The 23,506-nt window shown below is 44.3% G+C and overlaps 1 protein-coding gene across 2 annotated transcripts in view; it reads right to left on the reverse strand.

Annotated features, from left to right (window-relative positions):
- Positions 1–180: 180 nt before the first annotated feature.
- Positions 181–23,506, reverse strand: part of arhgap22b (Rho GTPase activating protein 22b) — a gene marked incomplete at its 5' end in the record, with an annotated part of 30,947 nt that continues 7,621 nt past the window's right edge. The window contains 9 exons of one of the 2 annotated variants that reach the window (XM_084040295.1): positions 181–3,209; positions 3,293–4,334; positions 4,415–4,536; positions 4,614–4,687; positions 4,834–4,966; positions 5,049–5,256; positions 6,965–7,093; positions 15,772–15,859; positions 19,721–19,923. In XM_084040295.1, coding sequence (XP_083896421.1) covers positions 2,987–3,209; positions 3,293–4,334; positions 4,415–4,536; positions 4,614–4,687; positions 4,834–4,966; positions 5,049–5,256; positions 6,965–7,093; positions 15,772–15,859; positions 19,721–19,923 — 2,222 coding nt within the window. In that variant the 3' untranslated portion in view covers positions 181–2,986. The remainder of the gene's footprint in view (positions 3,210–3,292; positions 4,335–4,414; positions 4,537–4,613; positions 4,688–4,833; positions 4,967–5,048; positions 5,257–6,964; positions 7,094–15,771; positions 15,860–19,720; positions 19,924–23,506) is intronic. The other variant, XM_084040296.1, reaches the window with a different exon arrangement.

Genomic DNA, 23,506 nt, shown 5'->3' on the forward strand with positions numbered 1-23,506 from the left:
CTGTCCCATTCTCTAGAATTCATATGCTAGTTATAAAAATTACACCCAAATGTCTAATTGCATAAAATTATGAATATTTTTGGATGTAAAATGCAAACTGATTGGTTGGCTGACAAACTGTGAGGTGGTAATTCTTTATTCTTTAAAGAGAAATAAATGGAATTGTTTATTTGTGTCCCAGTTTTAATGTTTCATGTCTTGAGTAGAACAAAAAGGCTTGGGTCCGAGAACCACAGATGACGACCTGATCAAATACCTGGTAAATATACATTATATTTTCCACATAAAACACCCTTTGCTCAATGTATTGTTGGATGTAAAAGAGCTATTTGGGCTGGATAATGTCACAGTTCACTGATATCCGTTTAAAACACCTACCCTTTTTTTTCCCTTTGTCACCTTTATTCCCATACATGTCCATTCATTACAATAGTGGAAATCCTTAATAAATAAGCACCATAGATAATCAGCAGAGCAGTCAGAAACATTTAGCCTTTTTGCCACGTTGGAATCAAAGAACCTGCGATGCATTTAGAGCGTTATGATGTTCTGGTGAACTGCAGGAAAATAAACCATGTAAACCTGTGCAATTAGAGAGGGAAATGGCATAACATTGGCTTTATGTTTATGCTTCATAAAATATGACAAAAAAAAAATACAGTCACAATGTCTAACCGAGCACACTTTCACTTGTAATTATACGTTCTGTCGGTCCTTTAATGAAGAAACATCACTTCAGCTACGGGTGGACGTTCCTCTGATTGGGGATACGATAAAAACAATGAAACCACATGCATTTCTCATACAAGAGATACCTGCAACTCTTCATTAAGTGTAATACATCACATGACCAGCGAGTCAAAGTAAGACGATTGGAGTCGGGGATGAGGGTTGAAGAACTTGTTGATGAACTGAATACCATCAGTGATTACAATCCCCCCCCTTGTAGTCTTTTTCATTATTTTTTTCAGAGCTGGTTTCATCAACAACACGATACATTCACAACAAGGATACATTCTTAATTCAAAACTTCCATCCAAATCACAATTTCACAAGAATTGGCACCTTCTAGGGAGATCGACGTATTCACCTTCAGCAGTTTTTTGCCATTTAAAAAAAAAGAAAAAGAAAAGCAGCCACTGTGTGAACTATCGGGCGAATATATGCACTACTTCTCTGGACAAGCAAGCAACACTACATTTTTCCTATTAAAAAAAAAAAAAAAAAAACAACTTCCCCGAAAGGCACAACCAGGAAATTCCATTGTTTCGTTGAGGGCAGTGTTCAGCTTCATGTGCCAAAATCAACATGGCTTCCAGGCAGGACCATTCTGATCTGTAATGAGTGAACAGCTGATGAGGCGCTCCAGCTTTGGTATCGACTTGTGTCGTGTAAATGGCCTTCGGCCCCCCGAGCCACGTGTCGCTGGTCCCAGGTCAGCGTGAGCCAAAGTTGCAAATGCTTGAATAATTGTTATCCCTGTTGTATTATCTGTACATTAAAGGTATATGTGACATCTTGTGAGGTCGGACTGAACCGAAGGCGGAGGCGTCGCCATGGAAACCACGCGGGTGTTGACGAGGTCTCGAGGCACTGGAAGGGCCTGAGGAAGAAACAAGGTACGGAGGCGGAGCTACGCAGACGTTCCAACCATTACTGCTATAAAGTAATCGTTTGGAAAATCTAGCTTTTTCTAAACCTGCTTTCTTTTCTTGTTATGATTTGATTTTACAGGGAAAGAAAAAAAATCTGCAGCACAAATATACAGGAATAAATGCAACTGGAAGAACTTCTGCTAAAGCTACCACTGTACAGTTTAACAGCCAGTTCACTTCAATTACAAGAAGAAAAACAGCTTTTCTCACTTACTGGTGCTGCTATTTGCATCAGCTAACAGCCACGACAGGCAAGAGAGAAAATATGTTTATTTATTTTTTTATTTGTTTGAACTGATCCTAGAGTAGCAGCGTGACATTTAGGGAAATACACTAATTCCCTTTCTTGCACATATGAGATGATGATACCGATCCGATACAGTTGAAGCGACAGCAAGCAGCTGATTAGCCTAGCTTAAATGCTTAAAGGTATAATATGTGGCACAGTGTCGGTTCCTGTAATAATGTTCTAAAGCTCAAATATACACATAAGCACCTTCACACAAACCTGCAAGGAAGGTGTCGGATCCTTTAACGAATGCAGCCCAAGGCCCGCTTCATCCCGCTGTGGCCTGCCTGCTCTCTGTGTCCCAGTTTGCAGATACAGACACCTCCACACACTTTTAGTGGGTCGTAAGTGACGATTCATTTTTGATAGATTGATTTTTACGTATTAAACCTTTAACATAAAGATATTAAAACGGGAAAGAAGTTAGCCGAGTACTGCCCAAAGTTAAACAAAAAGAAGATAAGAGACAAACAAGATAAAACATGCTCATTACTATATATATTCGAGATGTTGGTGAGCATTTTGTTCTACTTTGTACAGAGCTAGGCTAATAAAAACAAGAGAGGTATCAAACTTCTCATCCAACTCGGCAGGAAAGCAAGTGTATTTCCCAAAATGTTGCTCTATTCCTTCAAGATAAATATCATAAAAAGATGGATTAACGTTAACATCTGGAATGAGTTATACAGTTGCAGGTGGACATCCACTCATGTGATGATGTCGTGGTTGAAGAAGTCTCCAGAAAAGAGACATGATGTTCAAAGACGAGTTCAATCCTCTTATCTTACTGGTCCATTCCAAGCATGCGTGAGAAACTCAAAACCCGCTCGGCCGAGATGATTCCGATGAAGACCACTGGTTTCATCTCCATACTTCTGTGCCCTTTGAGTCCCAAATGCACACAAATATGGTTCCTTTATTTCCTGTTTTCTTTTTCTTTTGAAGGAACGTCCTGATGCACCGAGGAGGACGATGAGGCCTCTTAAGACCCCCAACCTCCCCCCGAAATACAAACCCTGTCAGTTTTGGCCACAAACCGATATCAAATATCGCTAGTCCTCGCACCCAGGGCCAGATCTCCCAGCGTGGAAAAGAAATCCTCCATCTCCTTCTCCAGGAGCCGGTTACGGTTTTCGGCGTCCTCCCTCGCTCGCTCCGAGTTCCGTAGTTTGATCTCCAGCATCCGTTGCTTCTTCCTCTCCTGCTCCATCTCTTGTTCCAGACGCTCCATGTGGGCACACAGAGCAGCGCTGGACTCCTCCAGTCTGTAAAAAGAAAAGTATTTGTTTTATCTTATAGTTACCAGACAAATTAGCACCATAAGAAAAAATCTAGAACCCGGACTTACTTTTGGATCCTGGTCTCGTATGAGGTCTTCTGTTTCCTCAGCTCGTCCTTCAGTCCTTCCACCAGACCGGCCAGCGTCATCGCCCCGTCTCCGTCCTCCGACATGACGATGGACGGCACGCCGGCCGCCGCGTTCCCGTTCTCGCTGCAGGCGGCGCTGCTGCTGCACAGCTCCATGGCCTCGCAGCTGTCCTGCTCCGAGCTCGCCTCCGTCGTCACGCCTCCATCCCTCCCTCCGTCTATCTCCCCCTGGCTCTCCATCCACTCCCCCTTCTCCCCCCCACTCTCACTCTCACCCCCTCCTCCGCAGTTCTGATTGGCAGAGGGCTCGCTCCCCGCCGAGTCCGGGACAGAGATCTCGCAGGAGGACGTGGACCACGGGGTGCTGGAGACGCTCGGGACGCTCCCCATGCTGCAGGAGGAGGTGACGTTGTCGTAGGTGGAGAGTCTCTGGGAGGATCCCGTGGAGTCCCGGTCCCGGGCGGACCGCTCGCCTGAGGACGTACGCCGGTGTCCCCTCAAAGAGGACAAACCATTCATGAGCCAGTTCCCTCCCCCTCCGCCCCCGCCAGAAGACACACTGGTGATATCGGCCACCGAGCTGCCGCTGCTGCTGCTGCCGCCCTGCTTGCCCTGCGGCTGGGAACGTGGCGCCGAGGAGCTTTTGAAGGAGTATTTCCAGGACGGGATGGTCTTGGCTTGTTTACTCGGGCTCACCACCGTCTCTCCTTTCCCCGACGGAGACCCCAGTTTTGGTCCAGGGTTCAGGTTTGGGCTCTGGGTCTGGGTGGGAGTGATGGCCGCACACAGTTTGGCATCCAGAGACGAGGCGCTGCTGTGCAGCTCTTGGTCCGGGTTGGACACCGGGCAGGTCTGGAGGTCTTCCTCTGAGATCCAGGCCCCCAGGCTGCGGTGCTGCAGCTGATGCCCCAGGAGAGGCAGCTCTTGTTGGGGAACGGTGGGTCCCTCCTGGTCCCTCCCTGAGTAGAACCGGTTGTGTTCCCTAATAAGGATTGTCATCAGGTGCTGGACCAAGGAGGTGCCTGAAGACCACATTGAGACAGGATATAAAGTTTACAGTGGCATTATTTCATTTTTTTGTGTCTCAAAACATCGTCACTACCTTCCATGATGGTGACCGGATCCTCCATCTTGGGTCGGAGAATGTTTGGTCCAAATACCGTGGCGAGGTTCTGGATGCTCATCTTGTTCTCTAAGGAGTGGGACTGGACCTCATCAAGGAATCTGTGCAGAGATAACGGAGTTAGAAGAGGAAGAAGACGTTGCTATGGTAACGTGATGTCATGAGATAAAACACTTACTTGCATATGTAGGCGAGGAGATTGTAGTTCGGTAGAGGTAGAGTGTTAACTTGCTTTCCGAGCTCCTGGACCCCCTGGTGGAAGATGGAACAGCTGTTAGACACACACACACACACACACACACACACGCACACACGCACACACGCACACACACACACACACACACACACACACACACACACACACACACACACACACACACACACACACACACACGTACCTCCTCCTCGTCTTTGGCCAGCAGCTGTGCACAGGTCAGAAAGTCTTCATATTTGGAGAAGGGAATGACGGGTTCGGGCAGCTCTCGCAGGTATAACTTCAGCAAGGATGCCACCGTGTGGACGTCCGTGTTACTGCAGGGGGAAGACAGAATGAGACGTGTCTCCGGGATTCTATGACTTTTTACTTTGCTGTACTCCTGTAAGCCTGCCCTACCTGTCAAACAAAGGCTTGTCTCCGCAGTCGAAGGCCTCCTGCAGCTCTTTGACCAGGTTGGCCTGGCCTGGCATCCGGAAGAGACCCTCCTCGTCCAGACCCCGATCCCTGATGAAGTCCACGCACTGCTCCACCAGCAAGGGGGCCAGCCGGGGGCCAAACTTCTTCTCATACTGGACCGTGTCCTCTAAACGTTGGCCAAATATCCCTGGAGAAAGATGGAGGACACAACCATTACATCCAGGACACAAGTGCTGGAGAAACCCAACCAGTGGAGATCCTTGCAGTTAGATGATGTATGTGTTGGTCTCTCGAATCCTTAGTGAGATTGTAATAGACTCAGCATACTTCGGTCCAAAAGAAAATCAATTTAGGAAACTGTCAACTATGCAAACCTAACGAAAAGTAAAGATTAACTGAAACTGTTACCAGCCCACTGAAACGGTTACCGGCCCACTGAAACTGTTACCTGCTAACTGAAACGGTTACCTGCCCACTGAAACTGTTACCTGCCAACTGAAACTGTTACCTGCTAACTGAAACTGTTACCTGCTAACTGAAACTGTTACCTGTTGGGCGTCTGCAGCAGTCACAGCTGGCTGACAGCTCGCAGTAATCGTAGTAATTCACAGAACAGGAGCTACACAGCAGCAGAGCACGTTTCTCGTACATCCCGAACCCACATTTCACCAGGTTCATCCATTCCGGTTCCGGCATTTGAGTCCACTGGTGGATTTAATCCCGCATGTAGGAGCTACTGCTGGAGACTAAGCCGGCAGCTGTGACCGCGGTGCTGCCGTCCACCACGCGTCTATAAACCGCCGTCTATTCTGGACCGAGACAGACACACCTACCCCCTCCCCGGCTGGAAATATTACCCAGGAGGTGAACATGCCCCCCATCGCCCCCCACAGAGGAGCTAAGTGGACTGGTGGACCACCAGCACATTTAGGAAAGAAAATATACAGCGATAGACAAATAATATTTGAACCCGTATTAAAGGTTGAGTAGGTGATTTCCTTCATAAACACTTTCTGTTATATTCATTGAGATTCTCGTAACATACCGATTAATTTAATCAATAATTTAAATGCTCTGACAAAATGTTTGGCTGTGAAAACCCCGTCCAATCAAACAGAGTTCTGAACGAAGGAGGGCGGGACTTAGTCGGTTCTGCGATGTGTTCAAAGTCAGAGTCTCTGTGGGGTTTTTCCAAATACTTGGTTGCTACTGAGGTGGCCTTTAATTGTGCCATGAATAACATATGATGTTTGTCAATTTTTAAATTGAAAAAAAAAAACAATATTTCAATATCTTAGTTGTCAAAGTTTAAATGAGACCAGTGACGTCAACTCTACTAACAGTATGACGGCGGTTTTATTCTCCTCTGTTACCCGACACCACGCCGGTCAGCTGCTCCTCGTGTCCCAGTTCACAGCCAGACAGACCCGGTTGTATTTCTGTCTGTCTCCCGTCAAGTACACAAGACAGACAGACAGGCAGGCAGGCAGGCAGACAGACACAGTGAGTCAAATAGACCTGCCTACTATTTTTGAATATCTGCAACAGATTGACAGCCGACTGATCACATCTCCAGTCAGGTAAAGTAGGCGGACACCAGGAATTCAAGACATCAGGGTGAGAATTGAGGAAACTGTAGAGGTTGGTCATACTAATATGTTGTTTCAGAAAGTGTGAGAAATCGTCTGGAAATGAAGACTTCCTGTTTTAGGATGATACTTCTTCTAATGAGTCTTGGCTGGATGTGAGATTTGAATGAGAACACTCTGTTCTGTATCTGGGATTAATCTGTGTTGGTGTATCGTTCATTTAGGAGTTTTAATATGTCGCCCCCTGCTGTATGAGCTCAAACATGTCATCAAACATGTGTCTCGTGTTTGAGGGTTGGGCTTCACCTCCTCCAAACGGCGCCCAGATGACCCTCCGAATGGCCTTGACCCAGTCGTCCATGTCCGTCTGGGAGTTGGCCATGAGCAGGAAGGACTCATGGCTGACGGGCGCCCGGTCCTTCTCTCCGGTTCCACCTGCAGGTACGAAGACATACAGGTGAGGATGGGAAATAAGTATTATCTGTATTTATCATATACTACAGACCAAACAGTCAACTTGGCAGATAATTTGGGTTTGTAGAAGCGTGGACGCACAAGCCTCAAACCTGCAGGGTTTCAAAAAAATAAATCTAATCAAATACAGTGGAAAGAAAATCATTAAATACTGTATAAAAAGACCCAGCGTGGAATCATCTGGTCTTTAGGTTTTAAAATGCTGAACTAACGAGGCACTTTTAGGATGTAAAAATGAACTCAGAACCAAGAAAATGAAAGGAAGAGGAAATAATAGGTGTGAGTCTCGTGGGATGTTTTTGTGTCGAGGCAGGAGAGAAAAAAATGACACCAAGGTAAGACCGCAGGTGTGTATATTTTATTTTATTTTTTTGCTTGCAATAAGGCAAAGATCACGCCATGATCAGGTGTGAGAGCTCACGTTGTTAATCCTGTTTTTAATGTGTCATACTTTGCTTAATGGTGGTTCATCTAACATATCCACATTAGTGTTTATGCAATTTACTTCAAATTCAAATTAAAATGAATCCCTGAAGGACATTTGCTTTTAATGACTTTATTATAACTGCTTTAAAATTGAAAAGGGGTTTACAACAGAGTAAGAACAAATATGATATAACGGTTTTTAACCACTAGATGGCAGAATTGTCCTTTAATGCATTCCCTGTATTAGTTCTCTGCCTTTCTTTACTGTAATTATGGCTCCATGTAATTTAAAGTGTTTAGATACAGAGACGCTTTAATGAGTGCAGAAGTAGAATGTTCTACCTTTTCTATTTCACCTCAAGAAACCAAAGCATGAAACAAAATAGTTCATCATTATTACATCAATAATACGCCACATAACCGCTTCATGCATGTGCTGCACATGTCAATAATAACCTGGAGGATATGTCATCTGTGTGTCTGAGCCGTTACGGTGTTGTTGTCACAGTCGGACTCATCGTTGTCATTCAGCTGCGAGGAGGGAATCCAAATATAATCTACGGAGCCGTAAAGCTGAGTGCCGTCGTCGCCAGGCTTTGTAAACTCACACTGTCGTGATGAACATGGCCTTCAGATGTGCAAATGGTGCGCTGAGGATGATGCATATATTCCCACTTTTATTTATGCATAGTGCGTGTATGAATATGCACAATGTAATCTAACCGAGGCCAAGTGATTAGAAATACAGATCAGACATTAAGGAGCCTTGGGAACATCCAGGAATCGAACCCTGATACCAACACGCGCAGAGCTGCAAAATCAATAACAACACAGCCGAGAAGGCAGCAAGTCTGCCACCATCCAACCCCGGAGGTGTGACCAGAACAAAGATCCCTCTCGGAGACGTGAAGATAACTCCGACTGCAGGTGAAGTCTCAGGTCGGTTTGATCTCCACGTTGACATTTGAGCCACGAGGAAGTCCGAGTGTTCACATCATGCGTTCGGGTTCGGTGACATTTAAGAGCTATGATTCTTCCCAATGACAGCGTCCGTTCTTAAATGTCAGACGCTGCTGAACGGGAGACGAGAACAGGGACGAAGAGGAACAGGTAGTTGTTATTGTGCTGGAATCCCTTCTCATGTCACGGAGTCCAACAGGCCGGATCGTCCTCACTGGTTCCTCCGATGTCATTACCAGAACCACAGGCACCAATGTGGTCGCCAAAAATACCACATGGACACACACGGTCACAAACCGTGAAGCATGACTTCTTCTTTTGGAAAACAATGAGATAAAAATGTTAATAAAACAACTGTAGACTAACTCCTCTTCTGCTCTAGCGAAGCAGTTTGTGTCTCAGTTCACATCATTTATTAATAATGTGACTGATGATTGCTCATTTAAGCACGTAAAATACAAATACAACAGTGTCCATAATATAGATCCCATGGTAAATAATACAATACACGTCCCATCGAGGGCAGGGATTCTAACCCACAACCAAAGATCACCTCTTCCTCTACCCTTCCAAAGGCTTTTCAAATCTGACGTCATGTTTTTCCTCCAGCATGCACTTTAACTTACTCTATCTACTGCAAGTAAAAGTTATGATTAGCTGCTTCAAACCATTCTGTAAGTCAGAATCATAAAATGCAGAGAACAAAGTTGAAAATGATTTTTTAAGTAATTTGTTGGAAGTTATTCAAGCAAATACGTTGTCCTCTTTCACAGCCAAACATTTTGTTTAAAGGTGCAATATTCTCACCACACGTTGTATCTACCAGAAACCAGCATTAACTAGGAGTCCATACTTTGTGATCCTCCAAAAACAAACAAGAAACAGCCACAAAGACTGGTTGTAGATCTGATCTTCCATCCGCCTCACAGCTCCGACCTCAGCCTCTAAAACCCCGGTTAAACATCTGTTTCCCGTTACCTTGGAGATGTAGTTTCTTCAGTCGGTCCGGCTTGCAGCACACCGGCCCCATGTCTGAGTGAGCTGAGCAGGCTGGAGCTGGGACCGGAGCTGGGTCTGGCTCTGGGTCTGGGACCGGAGCTGGGACCGGCTCTGGTCAGCACTGTGCCCGTCTGGCAGCGGATCAGTACGCAGGTAGCACTGACGGCCAGAACCTGCCAGTGAGGCATGCTCGATGCCAGCCCAAACAAAACCTGTCAAAGGAGTCCCACTTCTTCCCTTCACTCATCTAGTCTCTCCATTCATGCAGCCTTTTCTCTCCCCGCGGCCTTCATTCAGCAGAGTGGGCAGCAGGTCGGTTCCCTCGCCCCCCCGGGGAGAAGCAAATCCCTGAGCAGGAATGTAACAAGGATCTCTCTCTCCCTCTCTCTCTCTCTCTCTCTCTCTCTCTGTCTTTCTCTGTGTGTGTGTGTGCAGTAGCAGGGAGATGGGCTGTCCTCCAATCTTTGCCAAACACACTTGTATACACACACACACGCACACACACACACACACACACACACACACACACACACACACACACACACACACACACACACACACACCGAGGGAAAGCAGACAGTAGCAATCAATCTCTGTGAGCTGCAGACAGCAGACGTTAGATTCTACACACGTTGGTTTCTATGGTTTCTACACACGTTGGTTTCTATGGTTTCTACACACGTTGGATTCTATGGTTTTTTACATACGTTGGTTTCTACACACGTTGGATTCTATGGTTTTTTACATACGTTGGTTTCTACACACGTTGGATTCTACACACGTTGGTTTCTATGGTTTCTACACACGTTGGTTTCTACACACGTTGGTTTCTACACATGTTGGATTCTACACACGTTGGTTTCTATGGTTTCTACACACGTTGGTTTCTATGGTTTCTACACACGTTGATTTCTACACACGTTGGTTTCTACACACGTTGGTTTCTATGGTTTCTACACACGTTGATTTCTACACACGTTGGATTCTACACACGTTGGTTTCTATGGTTTCTACACACGTTGATTTCTACACACGTTGGTTTCTATGGTTTCTACACACGTTGGTTTCTATGGTTTCTACACACGTTGGTTTCTATGGTTTCTACACACGTTGGTTTCTACACACGTTGGTTTCTATGGTTTCTACACACGTTGGTTTCTATGGTTTCTACACACGTTGATTTCTACACACGTTGGTTTCTACACACGTTGGATTCTACACACGTTGGTTTCTATGGTTTCTACACACGTTGGTTTCTATGGTTTCTACACACGTTGGTTTCTACACACGTTGGTTTCTATGGTTTCTACACACGTTGATTTCTACACACCTTGGATTCTACACACGTTGGTTTCTATGGTTTCTACACACGTTGGTTTCTATGGTTTCTACACACGTTGGTTTCTATGGTTTCTACACACGTTGGTTTCTATGGTTTCTACACACGTTGGTTTCTATGGTTTCTACACACGTTGGATTCTATGGTTTTTTACATACGTTGGTTTCTACACACGTTGGATTCTATGGTTTTTTACATACGTTGGTTTCTACACACGTTGGATTCTACACACGTTGGTTTCTATGGTTTCTACACACGTTGGTTTCTACACACGTTGGTTTCTACACACGTTGGATTCTACACATGTTGGTTTCTATGGTTTCTACACACGTTGGTTTCTATGGTTTCTACACACGTTGATTTCTACACACGTTGGTTTCTACACACGTTGGTTTCTATGGTTTCTACACACGTTGATTTCTACACACGTTGGATTCTACACACGTTGGTTTCTATGGTTTCTACACACGTTGATTTCTACACACGTTGGTTTCTATGGTTTCTACACACGTTGGTTTCTATGGTTTCTACACACGTTGGTTTCTACACACGTTGGTTTCTATGGTTTCTACACACGTTGGTTTCTATGGTTTCTACACACGTTGATTTCTACACACGTTGGTTTCTACACACGTTGGATTCTACACACGTTGGTTTCTATGGTTTCTACACACGTTGGTTTCTATGGTTTCTACACACGTTGGTTTCTACACACGTTGGTTTCTATGGTTTCTACACACGTTGATTTCTACACACCTTGGATTCTACACACGTTGGTTTCTATGGTTTCTACACACGTTGGTTTCTATGGTTTCTACACACGTTGGTTTCTATGGTTTCTACACACGTTGGTTTCTATGGTTTCTACACACGTTGGTTTCTATGGTTTCTACACACGTTGGTTTCTACACACGTTGGTTTCTATGGTTTCTACACACGTTGGTTTCTACACACGTTGGTTTCTACACACGTTGGATTCTACACACGTTGGTTTCTATGGTTTCTACACACGTTGGTTTCTATGGTTTCTACACACGTTGATTTCTACACACGTTGGTTTCTACACACGTTGGATTCTACACACGTTGGTTTCTACACACGTTGATTTCTACACACGTTGGTTTCTACACACGTTGGTTTCTATGGTTTCTACACACGTTGGTTTCTATGGTTTCTACACACGTTGGTTTCTACACACGTTGGTTTCTATGGTTTCTACACACGTTGGTTTCTATGGTTTCTACACACGTTGATTTCTACACACGTTGGTTTCTACACACGTTGGATTCTACACACGTTGGTTTCTATGGTTTCTACACACGTTGGTTTCTACACACGTTGGTTTCTATGGTTTCTACACACGTTGGTTTCTACACACGTTGGTTTCTATGGTTTCTACACACGTTGGTTTCTACACACGTTGAAGAGAAGTGCGAGTGTGGCTCCGTCTATTTCTTGAAAATGCCAACTGAAGCCAATAAAGTATAGAAGCATGGAGTTGATGAACTCTGTGGTCCACAAACAAACTGAATAACCAGCAACAAGGCCTCAGAACCAGAAGAATCACTTTCATTCATTCATCCAACAGCATCCGAACGTCTTCCTTTAAACCTCCCTGTGTGTTCCTGTATGCGTCCTGCAATACTTTTTGAAGACTATAGGGGAAATAACATGGACCCGTTAAAATAATGGCCAAAGAATACAGTTGATATTAATTAAGTCATTAATATGATTTCTTTAACAGTCGAAGGTAACAGTCACAGAGGGAACAGCTAATGAATTAGCAGAAACGGTGACGTTTGTACAGGCATGAGTGTCTACTGTGTGTCTACTGTGTGTGTACTGTGTGTGTTCTGTGTGTGTGTTTGTGTGCTCGGCTGTTTTCCAGATGGCTTAATTGCTTCACCGTACAACAACAGAGGGCTTATAGCCGCGAGTCAGCCGTTAAACACAAAGGATATTTTTTTTTAAAACGGCCAGTTTTTTGCCCATTTCCTTCACGCCTACAGGCTTCGAGACTCAAGCACAAGACCGTCGGTGCTGCCGACTCTGTCTGGAGCACAAACTGATAAAAGATCACAGTGGGAGTCCACTTTCTAATTGCTAGTCAAATGCCAAGTAGAAATTACATCAGATCTGACTTGCTTTTCTTTCTTGCTTCTATAAGCATCATCTATCATGTATCTACCTCCTGCAACAGGGGTGTGTTCATCATATCGCCACAATAAAGGTGATCAATGGTTCCCCCCGGTGGCTGGACACGCAAACAAAGTCCATCCTTCAATGACACGATGACCCAGATGAAGAGCTGAGGACGAAGCTACTATCGAGCTAACTATCGGGAGACCGGTGGACCTGATCTGTTATCTGTGTTGCCTCTTCGATGTGTGCTTTTCTACCTTTTGTGTGCTTGGAAAGGCAAATACTATGCTGCTGTTGTGTCTGTAGGTCTATAATTCGTATTCCCTTCTGAAAAGTGGAAGGGTTATATGTGTTTTTTGTCTTTTTTCCAAAAGGGAGGGTAATGTTCCTTTGGTTTGTGAGGACGGGAGTTTTTTTTCTCATCCTGAATATATTTTAGTATTCCCCGAAAATAAACTCAATTGAAATTCAAAGGTTCTTCCTCTGCACGTTTGCCTTTAAAGGCCAATAAACCTCACAGCAAGAAGGGCCCCGGGGGTTTGAATCCAGGTTTGGGCGTCTGCATGCTCCGGTTTCCTCTCCACAGTCCAAAGAGCATGCAGGTTAGTTTAATTGATGACTCTAAATTGCCTCTAAATAGTGTGAGTGTGGATGGTTGTCTGTCTCTATGTAGCTGTTTTTCTATATTGTTTCTACATATATTGTTAAATGTATAATGGTGTATTAGGGCGAAAAGATAGAAAAAAAAAAGACGGATCCGAGAGAGGTGGGCAATATCTGGAGAAAAAAAGTTGCTAATTTGCGTGTATACAAAGTGGCAAATGGTTTTCACTTGTTGTCATAGCAGACACACATTAACCATTAAGTGTTGAGGACTCAAGGACCCATACATTAAAGACTCACTAGACGTTCCTTTCTGTGAGTGAACAGAAGCACATAAGAGCGGAAGGCGTTTGTCTAAAAGAGCATCGCTGCTGATTCGTGTTTTGCCAGATCTGGCTTAGAACTTCCAATAAGCCGCCGTCTCTGTTTGAAGCTGCTCAGTAGAAAGAAATTGGCTGCAGTTGTGAGGAAACACTGCAGACATGACTGGACACCGTAATGACTGTTTCTTTTTTAAATGGGGAGGAAGCAGCATCACTCCATGAAGCGTTACCTTTAACACAACGTTCAGACTAAAACCTCACAGTCCATTCACTCCGTACAACGGCAGCGAGGAAAGCCGATTACCGGAGGAAGAGAAACTCGTGATTATCCCCAAAGAACCCACGGACGAATACATGCTGCAGCAAGAAAGCATCACGTCTTCATCAGGGGAAAGTCAACATTAGATCTATTTCATACGACGGCGTATCAGGACCACTTAGAAAGCCTATAAAGGGGGGCAATATGAGAGAAAAAGTCTTAGTTTATTAGAGTTTATTTCGATTCTAACAACCAGCATCTATGCTAGCTAACGTCCCATGAATGTACGTTTATGTTACTAATGAATCATCCCAACGCGTGTTCCTTAGGGTGATGATGTTGATGCTTATTGTTGCTTTTATGTATATGAGGCCAAACTGTCATCTTATTGGTGTTTATTGATCAGGCGGTTGGGCTAAGATGCTAGCGGTAGCTTTCACTTGTTGTCATAGCAACGGCAAACATTCGGTGTTAGCAGAACCAAGCAACTTGCCCCCTGTCTCGGCTCCATTTTTTGTTTTTTCGACAGTCGCCCTGATACGCCGGCCTAGTTTCATACGTCTTTAACCATTTAAAATGATCCCTCCTCATCCTGCCTCCTTGTCTCCTTGCATCACTACTTCCCTAGTTTCCCCATCTTGCCCCCTCGTCCATAGAAACCCACCGGTCTTCTCACCCCTCTGCTATGTTGACCGGCCATAAACAAAACACACAGAGGCTCACGATCCTGTCAGCCATTCTAAACACCAGCAGAGCCTTCTGAGCAAACCGTGATCAGCCAGTCGGACTAACCTTCACCCTGAGCTCAGCTGCTGTGTTGCACTTTACATCCCAAAACTTGATTATGAGATGAAACTTGTAGTTCTGAGATTCTTGAATAGAGGTGTGGTGGTAAAAGTCCGTTAAGTGCAGTTCTTTCCCCTCTATGGTGCGACATGATGGCTGAGAGTCCTGAGGTCTGCAGGAGCAGCTCCAGTTGATGGAGAGGCTTTAATGTAATATTTATTTGATGGTACTTCTCACAGCCATCTCCTATTACAGCTACAAATGTTATACTTGTACTTGACATGTCAGCAGCTCTGAGGTTAGGCAATGTGAGATAAGGAGACCACTAGAGGACCTGGTCCTGGTCTACTAGTGCTCTCTGCTGTCTGACGACAGAATAGCAACTGATTGAAAGTAGAACAGAAAAACAAACGATCACAAACCAAAGAACACAGGATACATGATAGAGTTTCTCAATGCTGGTTCAAAGTAGAAGGCACTTCAGCATTGGCTTCACTTTCAGAACCGGAGGTTGCCTGAACCCAATTAATGAAACCTATTTCTGGCCTATATGTAAATATGATTGGTTCCTAATAAGGTCAAATTAACTAAACTACCTTTAACTTGTTGTATGATGACTCTTTATCTCCATAAATAACCAAGAGTTTCATATTAATATTCCAAGACGATCATGTTTATATTTTAGTTGTGTACACAGATATTTTGAAAGATGTTGCATTAAAGTTATTAGTAGTGAATGATTTGTAGGATGTATGAGTACATCGGGACGAGGAGTAAAGGTGGAGGATCTAGTGGATCTCACCTGGTACGATCTCAAAAAGGTGTCTTCCTGGTTCGTCGGGATTAGCTGTGAGCTCGTTGACCTGACATCCCTGCAGAGGAATACAGCCCTGAAACAGAGACACAAACCATTTAAATGCCCTCACGACCCTGGCTTTTTATTCTTCAGACTTTTTGAGCAATCTGTTTAAATCAATACGTGTAGATACCTTCGTAGATACAGTAATGTTTGATACCAGAGTTGAAAATAATCACAATTTGATATTTTCTCCACAATTTATGAATCTCTTAAATCTATTGCTGGCCTTCCCGTCTTCCCTCCATTCCTCCCTCCACTCTGAACCCCTCTCAGATTTAAAGCAGCTACTCCTGCGATTGAACAGGGACCCACACAGATTATCAGAACACATTATCCAGATCAATACCCATTTAGCCCTGAGACGTGAGCCAAGCGAGCCGCGGAGAGAGACATGTGCCAGCGTCTGTGGGTCTGCAAGCTGGCATCCCCCCTCATCAAGCGCCGCTTCAACCAGAGAGGGCCGGGCTGTCGCCAGCATTAGTCGCCATGGCAACAAATGGAAAGGGTGGGAGCCGTGGATGGATGTAGCACAGGAGGGGGGGGGGGGGGGGCAGGAACCGGGTTGGGGGGAGCTCCCAAGGGTGCTATGTGCTCGGAATAACACGAGTAGCTGGCCGGGGGATGAATGAGGAAGGAGGCAACACAAATCACACAGCCAAGCAGCATGAAGATGAAAACGCAGGGAAAGATGGCGTAGCTGCTCCTTTTCTACGTCTCAGCTTGGCGTCACAGTGACCTCTGACCTATGAAAGTGTGTCTGCATGACTGAGCTCATACAGATGTCAAACCACCAAAGAGCTACTCAGTGTTCAGAAGAAGCCTCCTATGAGAAAGCCCAACGCTAACACTTCACGTCACATCCCACAGAGATACAGTGTGTTACCTCCGGACTGTTGGAGCTGTTGTCCTTCAGGTTCAACGGGATGTTTTTAGCTCCATTAATAAATCGTCTCTGCTACTTTCACCAAACTAAAACTGCATCGACCTATAATGACCTGAGGTTAGAGACATTTTATCTTGTGGGTTATGAATAGCAGCTCATTTAGTATTCAGGACACTAACGACCCCCCCCCCCCCCCCCCCCCCCCCCCCCCCCCCCCATGTGTTTGTCTGTCCTAAGCAGAAATCCATAGTCTGATCAGTGAAGTCCATTTGTTCTGCTGGATTTATCCGACATGACGAAGAAGGAAAAGAAGACCTCCGATAGAACAGATCCAACGTCAGCGTTGCCTTCCCCTCCACCAATTATCACATCTTTCATCTACACACACACACACACACACACACACACACACACACACACACACACACACACACACACACACACACACACACACTATTCCCCTTGAATTTCCTATCGATTAGATGATGAGAGGGGGAGAAGGCCAGAGTGACACGTTCTCACAAATCCAGCTCTCTGAGGGGGAGGATCTCTGTGTGTGTGTGTGTGTGTGTGTATGTGTCTGTATGCATATATGTGTGCATTCAGCTGTGTTTGACTTGAATCCACTGGGAGTTACAGATCAATACAGGCTGGACGGTTATTGGCAGGCTCTGATTAAAGGCAGTCTGTCAAAGTCTTCAGTCTGTTGTTCTCCACAGAAAGGAGACTGTGAGGAAGTGTGTGTGTGTGTGTGTGTGTGTGTGTGTGTGTGTGTGTGTGTGTGTGTGTGTGTGTGTGTGTGATGGCAGACGTCTTCCTACATTAAATGAACAGCATTCAAGCCGAGTGAAGACTAACGAAATCAATAAAATTGTCGGGATTTCAGCCAGAAATGTAGAGATGATTATTATATCGTAAAGGCTGTGTGTGTGTGTGTGTGTGTGTGTGTGTGTGTGTGTGTGTGTGTGTGTGTGTGTGTGTGTGTGTGTGTGTGTGTGTGTGTGCGTGTGTGTGTGTGTGTGTGTGTAGTCTTTTGTAAGCCTGTCAGCTGACTGTCTATCCCAGCAGCGTTTGCATGACGGGGTCGGTCCGGGTCAGGTTGCTTATGATGGAAAATGTGAGTCAGCAGCAGAAGAAACGGCATCGATTATGAAATATTTTTATGATGGCGTCCTACTAATGGAGGAGGAAGACGGGCGTCACGAATCACACACCAGACTCGTAGACCAAAATACTACCCTAAATGAATATTTAAAAAAAGGATTTATCCTTTATTTCATCATTATTTATTTCATTTTTAATAAACAGGAAGTTAACTATAATCTTATCCGTGACGCAAAAGTATTATTGTTGTTTTGTTTCCCAACTAAAGTGATACCAGAATGTTTAACTGTATTCAGGTTATTGGGATATAATACATTGAAAATATTTTGATGACAATCATTACATCTCCCCCTGACTGCTATAATGGACAATTGTGCAATAAATGTTGTGTTTTTGTTTTTATATTTATATTTGTATTTATATTTGCTATTCATTTTGTATTTTTACATCGTCAACGTTAGTAACACCGAGCTTTTCTTCCTCTGATGAGCTGAGACAAGAATCCTCGTTACTGGAAACCTTTTTCCATTTTAGTGAAAGTGTCAAAGTAATGTTTTTCTCAAGATAGAAGTTGTACTTGAGAAAGTGTTTAAACTTTATCTAAATATGAAGTCATGTATTTAGAGAACCAAGGTCAGAAGAAAAAGGACGGACACATCTGCTGCATATACTGAGAGCAATGAGGTGTGAATGAAAATATTCCATATTCTCTGCAGGAATGTTTCTGAAAACAGGGATCCACTGTTTCATCAACGCTCTATTAATCAGACTTCAGCCTTCAGAGCCGACAGCTGACTCAGGTGACATCACTCGAGGCAATTTATCAGACCTTTTCATCTCCGGACCCACAAACAGCATTATGTGTTGTTTGTATGTGAGTAGTTGTTCTTCAGGGGAGAGAGGGGCAATATGAGAGGAAAAATATGAGAGAGAAAAATATGAGAGAAAAAATATGAGAGGAAAAATATGAGAGAGAAAAATATGAGAGAGAAAAATGAGAGAAAAAAATATGAGAGAAAAAATATGAGAGGAAAAATATGAGAGAGAAAAATGAGAGAAAAAATATGAGAGGAAAAATATGAGAGAGAAAAATGAGAGAAAAAAATATGAGAGAAAAAATATGAGAGAAAAAATATGAGAAAAAATATGAGAGAGAAAAATATGAGAGAAAAAAATATGAGAGAAAAAAATATGAGAGAGAAAAATATGAGAGAAAAAATATGAGAGAGAAAAATATGAGAGAAAAAATATGAGAGAGAAAAATATGAGAGAAAAAATATGAGAGAAAAAATATGAAAGAAAAAAATATGAGAGAAAAATTTGCAAATTTGCAAGTTTAATCTGATGTTAACAAGCAGCTTCTATGCTAGCTAACGTCCCATGAATGTACGTTTATGTTTGTTATGAATCATCCCAACGTGTGACATCACCTCGTTAAGGTCCTTAGGGTGATGATGTTGATGCTTATTGATGCTTTTATTCATATGAGGACAAACTGTCATCTTATGGGTGTTTATTGATCGGGGCGGTTGGGCTAAGATGCTAGCGGTAGCTTTCACTTGTTGTCATAGCAACGGCAAACATCCGGTGTTAGCGGAACCAAGCGACTTGTTTATATTGGCTATATATATTTATAAAGTGGGGAATTTGAGACTTTTTTTTCTCTGAATACTGCCCTGTTTTGTTTTTGATTTTTTACAGTGTTTTTGATTTTTTTACAGTGTTTTCCTCCGATGGTCCTGATTCTCTGTCGTAGGGATTTGATCTACTTATTTATTTCCATTCATTAACATAAACACCATCTGACTCGTTATCCTGTAAGAATCCTCCAGAGGGCAGGAAGCTGAACAATGAACCCCCCCCCCCCCCCCTCCAACACGCCAACATGGCCGCCGAGGCTGGTACCTGGGGTTTGGTTTCCTCCTCGTCCTTGTAGAAGAACAGCTGATCTGAGCGCAGCACGAACCAGCGGAGCTGCCAGTTCTTCATGATGCTGCGCTGCTTCTTCAGCCAGCCGGCCTTCAGCGCCCCCTCCTGGAGGCTGGGGGAGGCGGGCCGGCACGAGCCCCGCGACACCTCACCCATCACCATGCTCTTGGACCTGGCTGCTAACACACACACACACACACAGACACACACACACACACACACACACACACACACACACACACACACACACAGAGCAGTGTTATTGTGTGTGTGGGGGGTTAAAGGGGGGGTTGGATTGATTCGGTGGTTCTGCCTGATTTCTTTCATTTCTTTGGCTCGTGTCTTTTCATTTTCTCCCTAATAGAAACTCGTGTTATCCCTCATTGTGTATTCTGTATGCACACGCACACTCTGTCAGCTCTTCAGTCATGAACACACAACCTCCCGCCCCCGGCAATGGGGGGGGGGGGGGGGGGGGCAGGCACACATAATAATAACAGAAAACACACACACACACACACACACACACACACACACACACACACACACACACACACACACACATAGTCTCAGGTGACAGGGATCCCCTCCTTCCATTTCAGAGGTCCTTGGGAGAGACTTACAGGCTGACAGAACAGCGTCGGCCTTTGAGCTGAGATAATAGGACCACATGGGACTGACTGTCTGTCTGTCTGCCTGTCTGTCTGACTGTCTGTCTGTCTGAATCATTCTCAACAACCGTGTGTAACCTGACGCTCCGTCAAGGACGCGCTTGAAAGGGAGGCAGCTCTACAGCTGTGTGACATCAGGTTCTTCCCTCGTTGACACCAGCTGGTGGAAACATGATTTAAGAGTCCACTGTGTGTCGTTTTTACAATATTTAATAATCATTTAAATCAGTATAAAACCCTCTAGAGCCTCGTCAACCAACCTCAGCCCGACTTCATTAGCCTCAAGTATTATTAAAGAAAAAGTACAACGCATGCCAGGAAACAGAGATGATGAGAAACGTCTGCAGAGACGAGGAGATGGATTCTGGTCAAACAAGGCAACGCTATGATGATGATGATGATGTATAATTTATAGAAATCACTTGGGCAGACATCCTCCCTGCAGACACACACACACACACACGATCAATGTTCAGAGGGTAGAATGGGACGTATGGATGGGAAGCAGGAAGGAAAAATCAATGTTGATATTTTATTGTCTCATCTCTGTCTCTGCCTGCGAACATAACGGCTAAAAACGGCTCACGTTGTTTGATGCCACGTCACAGCCTTCCTGGCAGTCGGTACAATAATAATAATAATAATAATAATTAAAACTGCGAGCAGTGATAACGGGCCCTCGCATGGCACGTAACTCGGTTAGTGCTACGACCGCCTGACGTGTCGGACCGCCTGGCCTGGCCACCGCCACGGGGCGGGTCGTCCCCGGCCACCGCCACGTTGCCAGTCGTCCCCGGTCGTCCCCGGCCACCGCCACGGCGCGGGTCGTCACCGGCCACCGCCACGGCTGGCGCCTGTCGTCCCCGGCCACCGCCACGGCGCGGGTCATCCCCGGCCACCTCCACGGCGTGGTTCGTCCCCGGCCACCGCCACGGCGCTGGTCGTGGCTTGCCTGAATCGTCGCATCCATCACTGTGTCAGATGATTGAAGTCGACACGCTCGACTGGGGTGCAAAGTTCCACGACACTGGGACCTTATACCGGTGTAAAACATGACATTTTATGTCGCCACTAGGTGGCGCTCTGATTGTGAGTCAATATTGCAGTGCAGACGTGTTCAGGGTGGGACTCTCATCAAATGTGAGAAGTTTGAACATGATCGGACTATATACATTGAAGTTATAAGTATGAGTATTGTGGCGAAGCATGACATTCATCCATGTTCAGGGCGCTGTAATTGCGCTCCCGTAGGACTTATGTAAGACCTTTCGATGATTTTGCATCGTTGAGGCCTCTAGAACAATCTCAGTGATCAGTGACAGTTGTCATCGCAGCTGCCTGAATGCCGTTACGACGTGACGTGGTGGTGCTGTTGAACTCCGCACTTTTCACATGGGAGAGAGAGGGGGATGTGACATGTATCACAGGATCTCCAGCCGGGATTCGAACCTGAGGCTGCTGCATATATGCAGACATGGGTAAATGGCATGCACTCTAACCACTCAACCACCTGCCTGCCTGCCATGAATAAGCCTTTTTATGACTGTTTTGGACTCACTACACTCAGATTTTGATTGACACGCGATATAGAAGCATATGTTAGGACTTTTACATCATTTTTACAACATTTTATGAATTTTGTCGATTTTTCACTTTTTTTCCGACATGCTATAGTATGACTTTTTTTTTCCCTGAAAAAGTTGACCATGGCTTTTTATGGCTGTTTTGGACTCACTACACTGAGACTAGGCGCGTCAAGCGAGATGAGCGATTTTGATGCCTTTTTAACAATTTTAAATATTTTTTTATGAATATATCCTGACTGACTTTTTCGTGAATTTTCGACATGCTATAGCATGACCTTTTTTTAACAATATGATCAAGGCTTTTTTTTAAAGATTATTTTCTTGCATAGACACCTTTGTATTTAGCGGTGGATAGAGAGGAAACATGGGAGAGAGAGGGGGATGTGACATGTATCAAAAGATCTCCAGCCAGGATTCGAACCTGAGGCTGCTGCATATATGCAGACATGGGTAAATGGCATGCACTCTAACCACAACCACCTGCCTGCCTGCCGTGAATAAGCCTTTTTATGACTGTTTTGGACTCACTACACTCAGATTTAGATTGACACGCGATATAGAAGCATATGTTAGGACTTTTACATCATTTTTACAACATTTTATGAATTTTGTCGATTTTTCACTTTTTTTTCTCGACATGCTATAGTATGACTTTTTTTTCCCCTGAAAAAGTTGACCATGGCTTTTTATGGCTGTTTTGGACTCACTACACTGAGACTAGGCGCGTCAAGCGAGATGAGCGATTTTTATGCCTTTTTAACTATTTTAAATATTTTTTTATGAATATATCCTGACTGACTTTTTCGTGAATTTTCGACGTGCAATAGTATGACTTTATTTTGGGGGGGGGGGGGGGGGGGGGGGGGGGGGAATATGACTAAGCCTTTTTATAACTATTTTGCACTCACTACACTCAGATTTTGATTGACACGCGATATGGAAGCATATGTTAGGACTTTTACATCATTTTTACAACATTTTATGAATTTTGTCGATTTTTCACTTTTTTTTCGACATGCTATAGTATGACTTTTTTTTTTCCTGAAAAAGTTGATCATGGCTTTTTATGGCTGTTTTGGACTCACTACACTGAGACTAGGCGCGTCAAGCGATATGAGCGATTTTTATGACTCTTTAACAATTTTAAATATTTTTTTATGAATATATTCTGACTGACTTTTTCGTGAATTTTCGACATGCTATAGCATGACCTTTTTTTAACAATATGATCAAGGCTTTTTTTTTTAAAGATTATTTTCTTGCATAGACACCTTTGTATTTAGCGGTGGATAGAGAGGAAACATGGGAGACAGAGGGGGATGTGACATGTAGCCTGTCGTCCCCGGCCACCGCCACGGCGCGGGTCTAAAATGGCTGATTAACTGTAGCGCCCCCGAGTGGTCAATTTTGATAAAACTTTCATATTATGTTTCAGGGAGAGATGTCAACACATCCTGCAAGTTTTGAGCAGATTGGACATTGTATGCTGAAGTTACAATGACTTC

This window comes from Eutrigla gurnardus, assembly GCF_963514095.1.
Source record: "Eutrigla gurnardus genome assembly, chromosome: 22".
Lineage (NCBI taxonomy): Eukaryota > Metazoa > Chordata > Actinopteri > Perciformes > Triglidae > Eutrigla > Eutrigla gurnardus.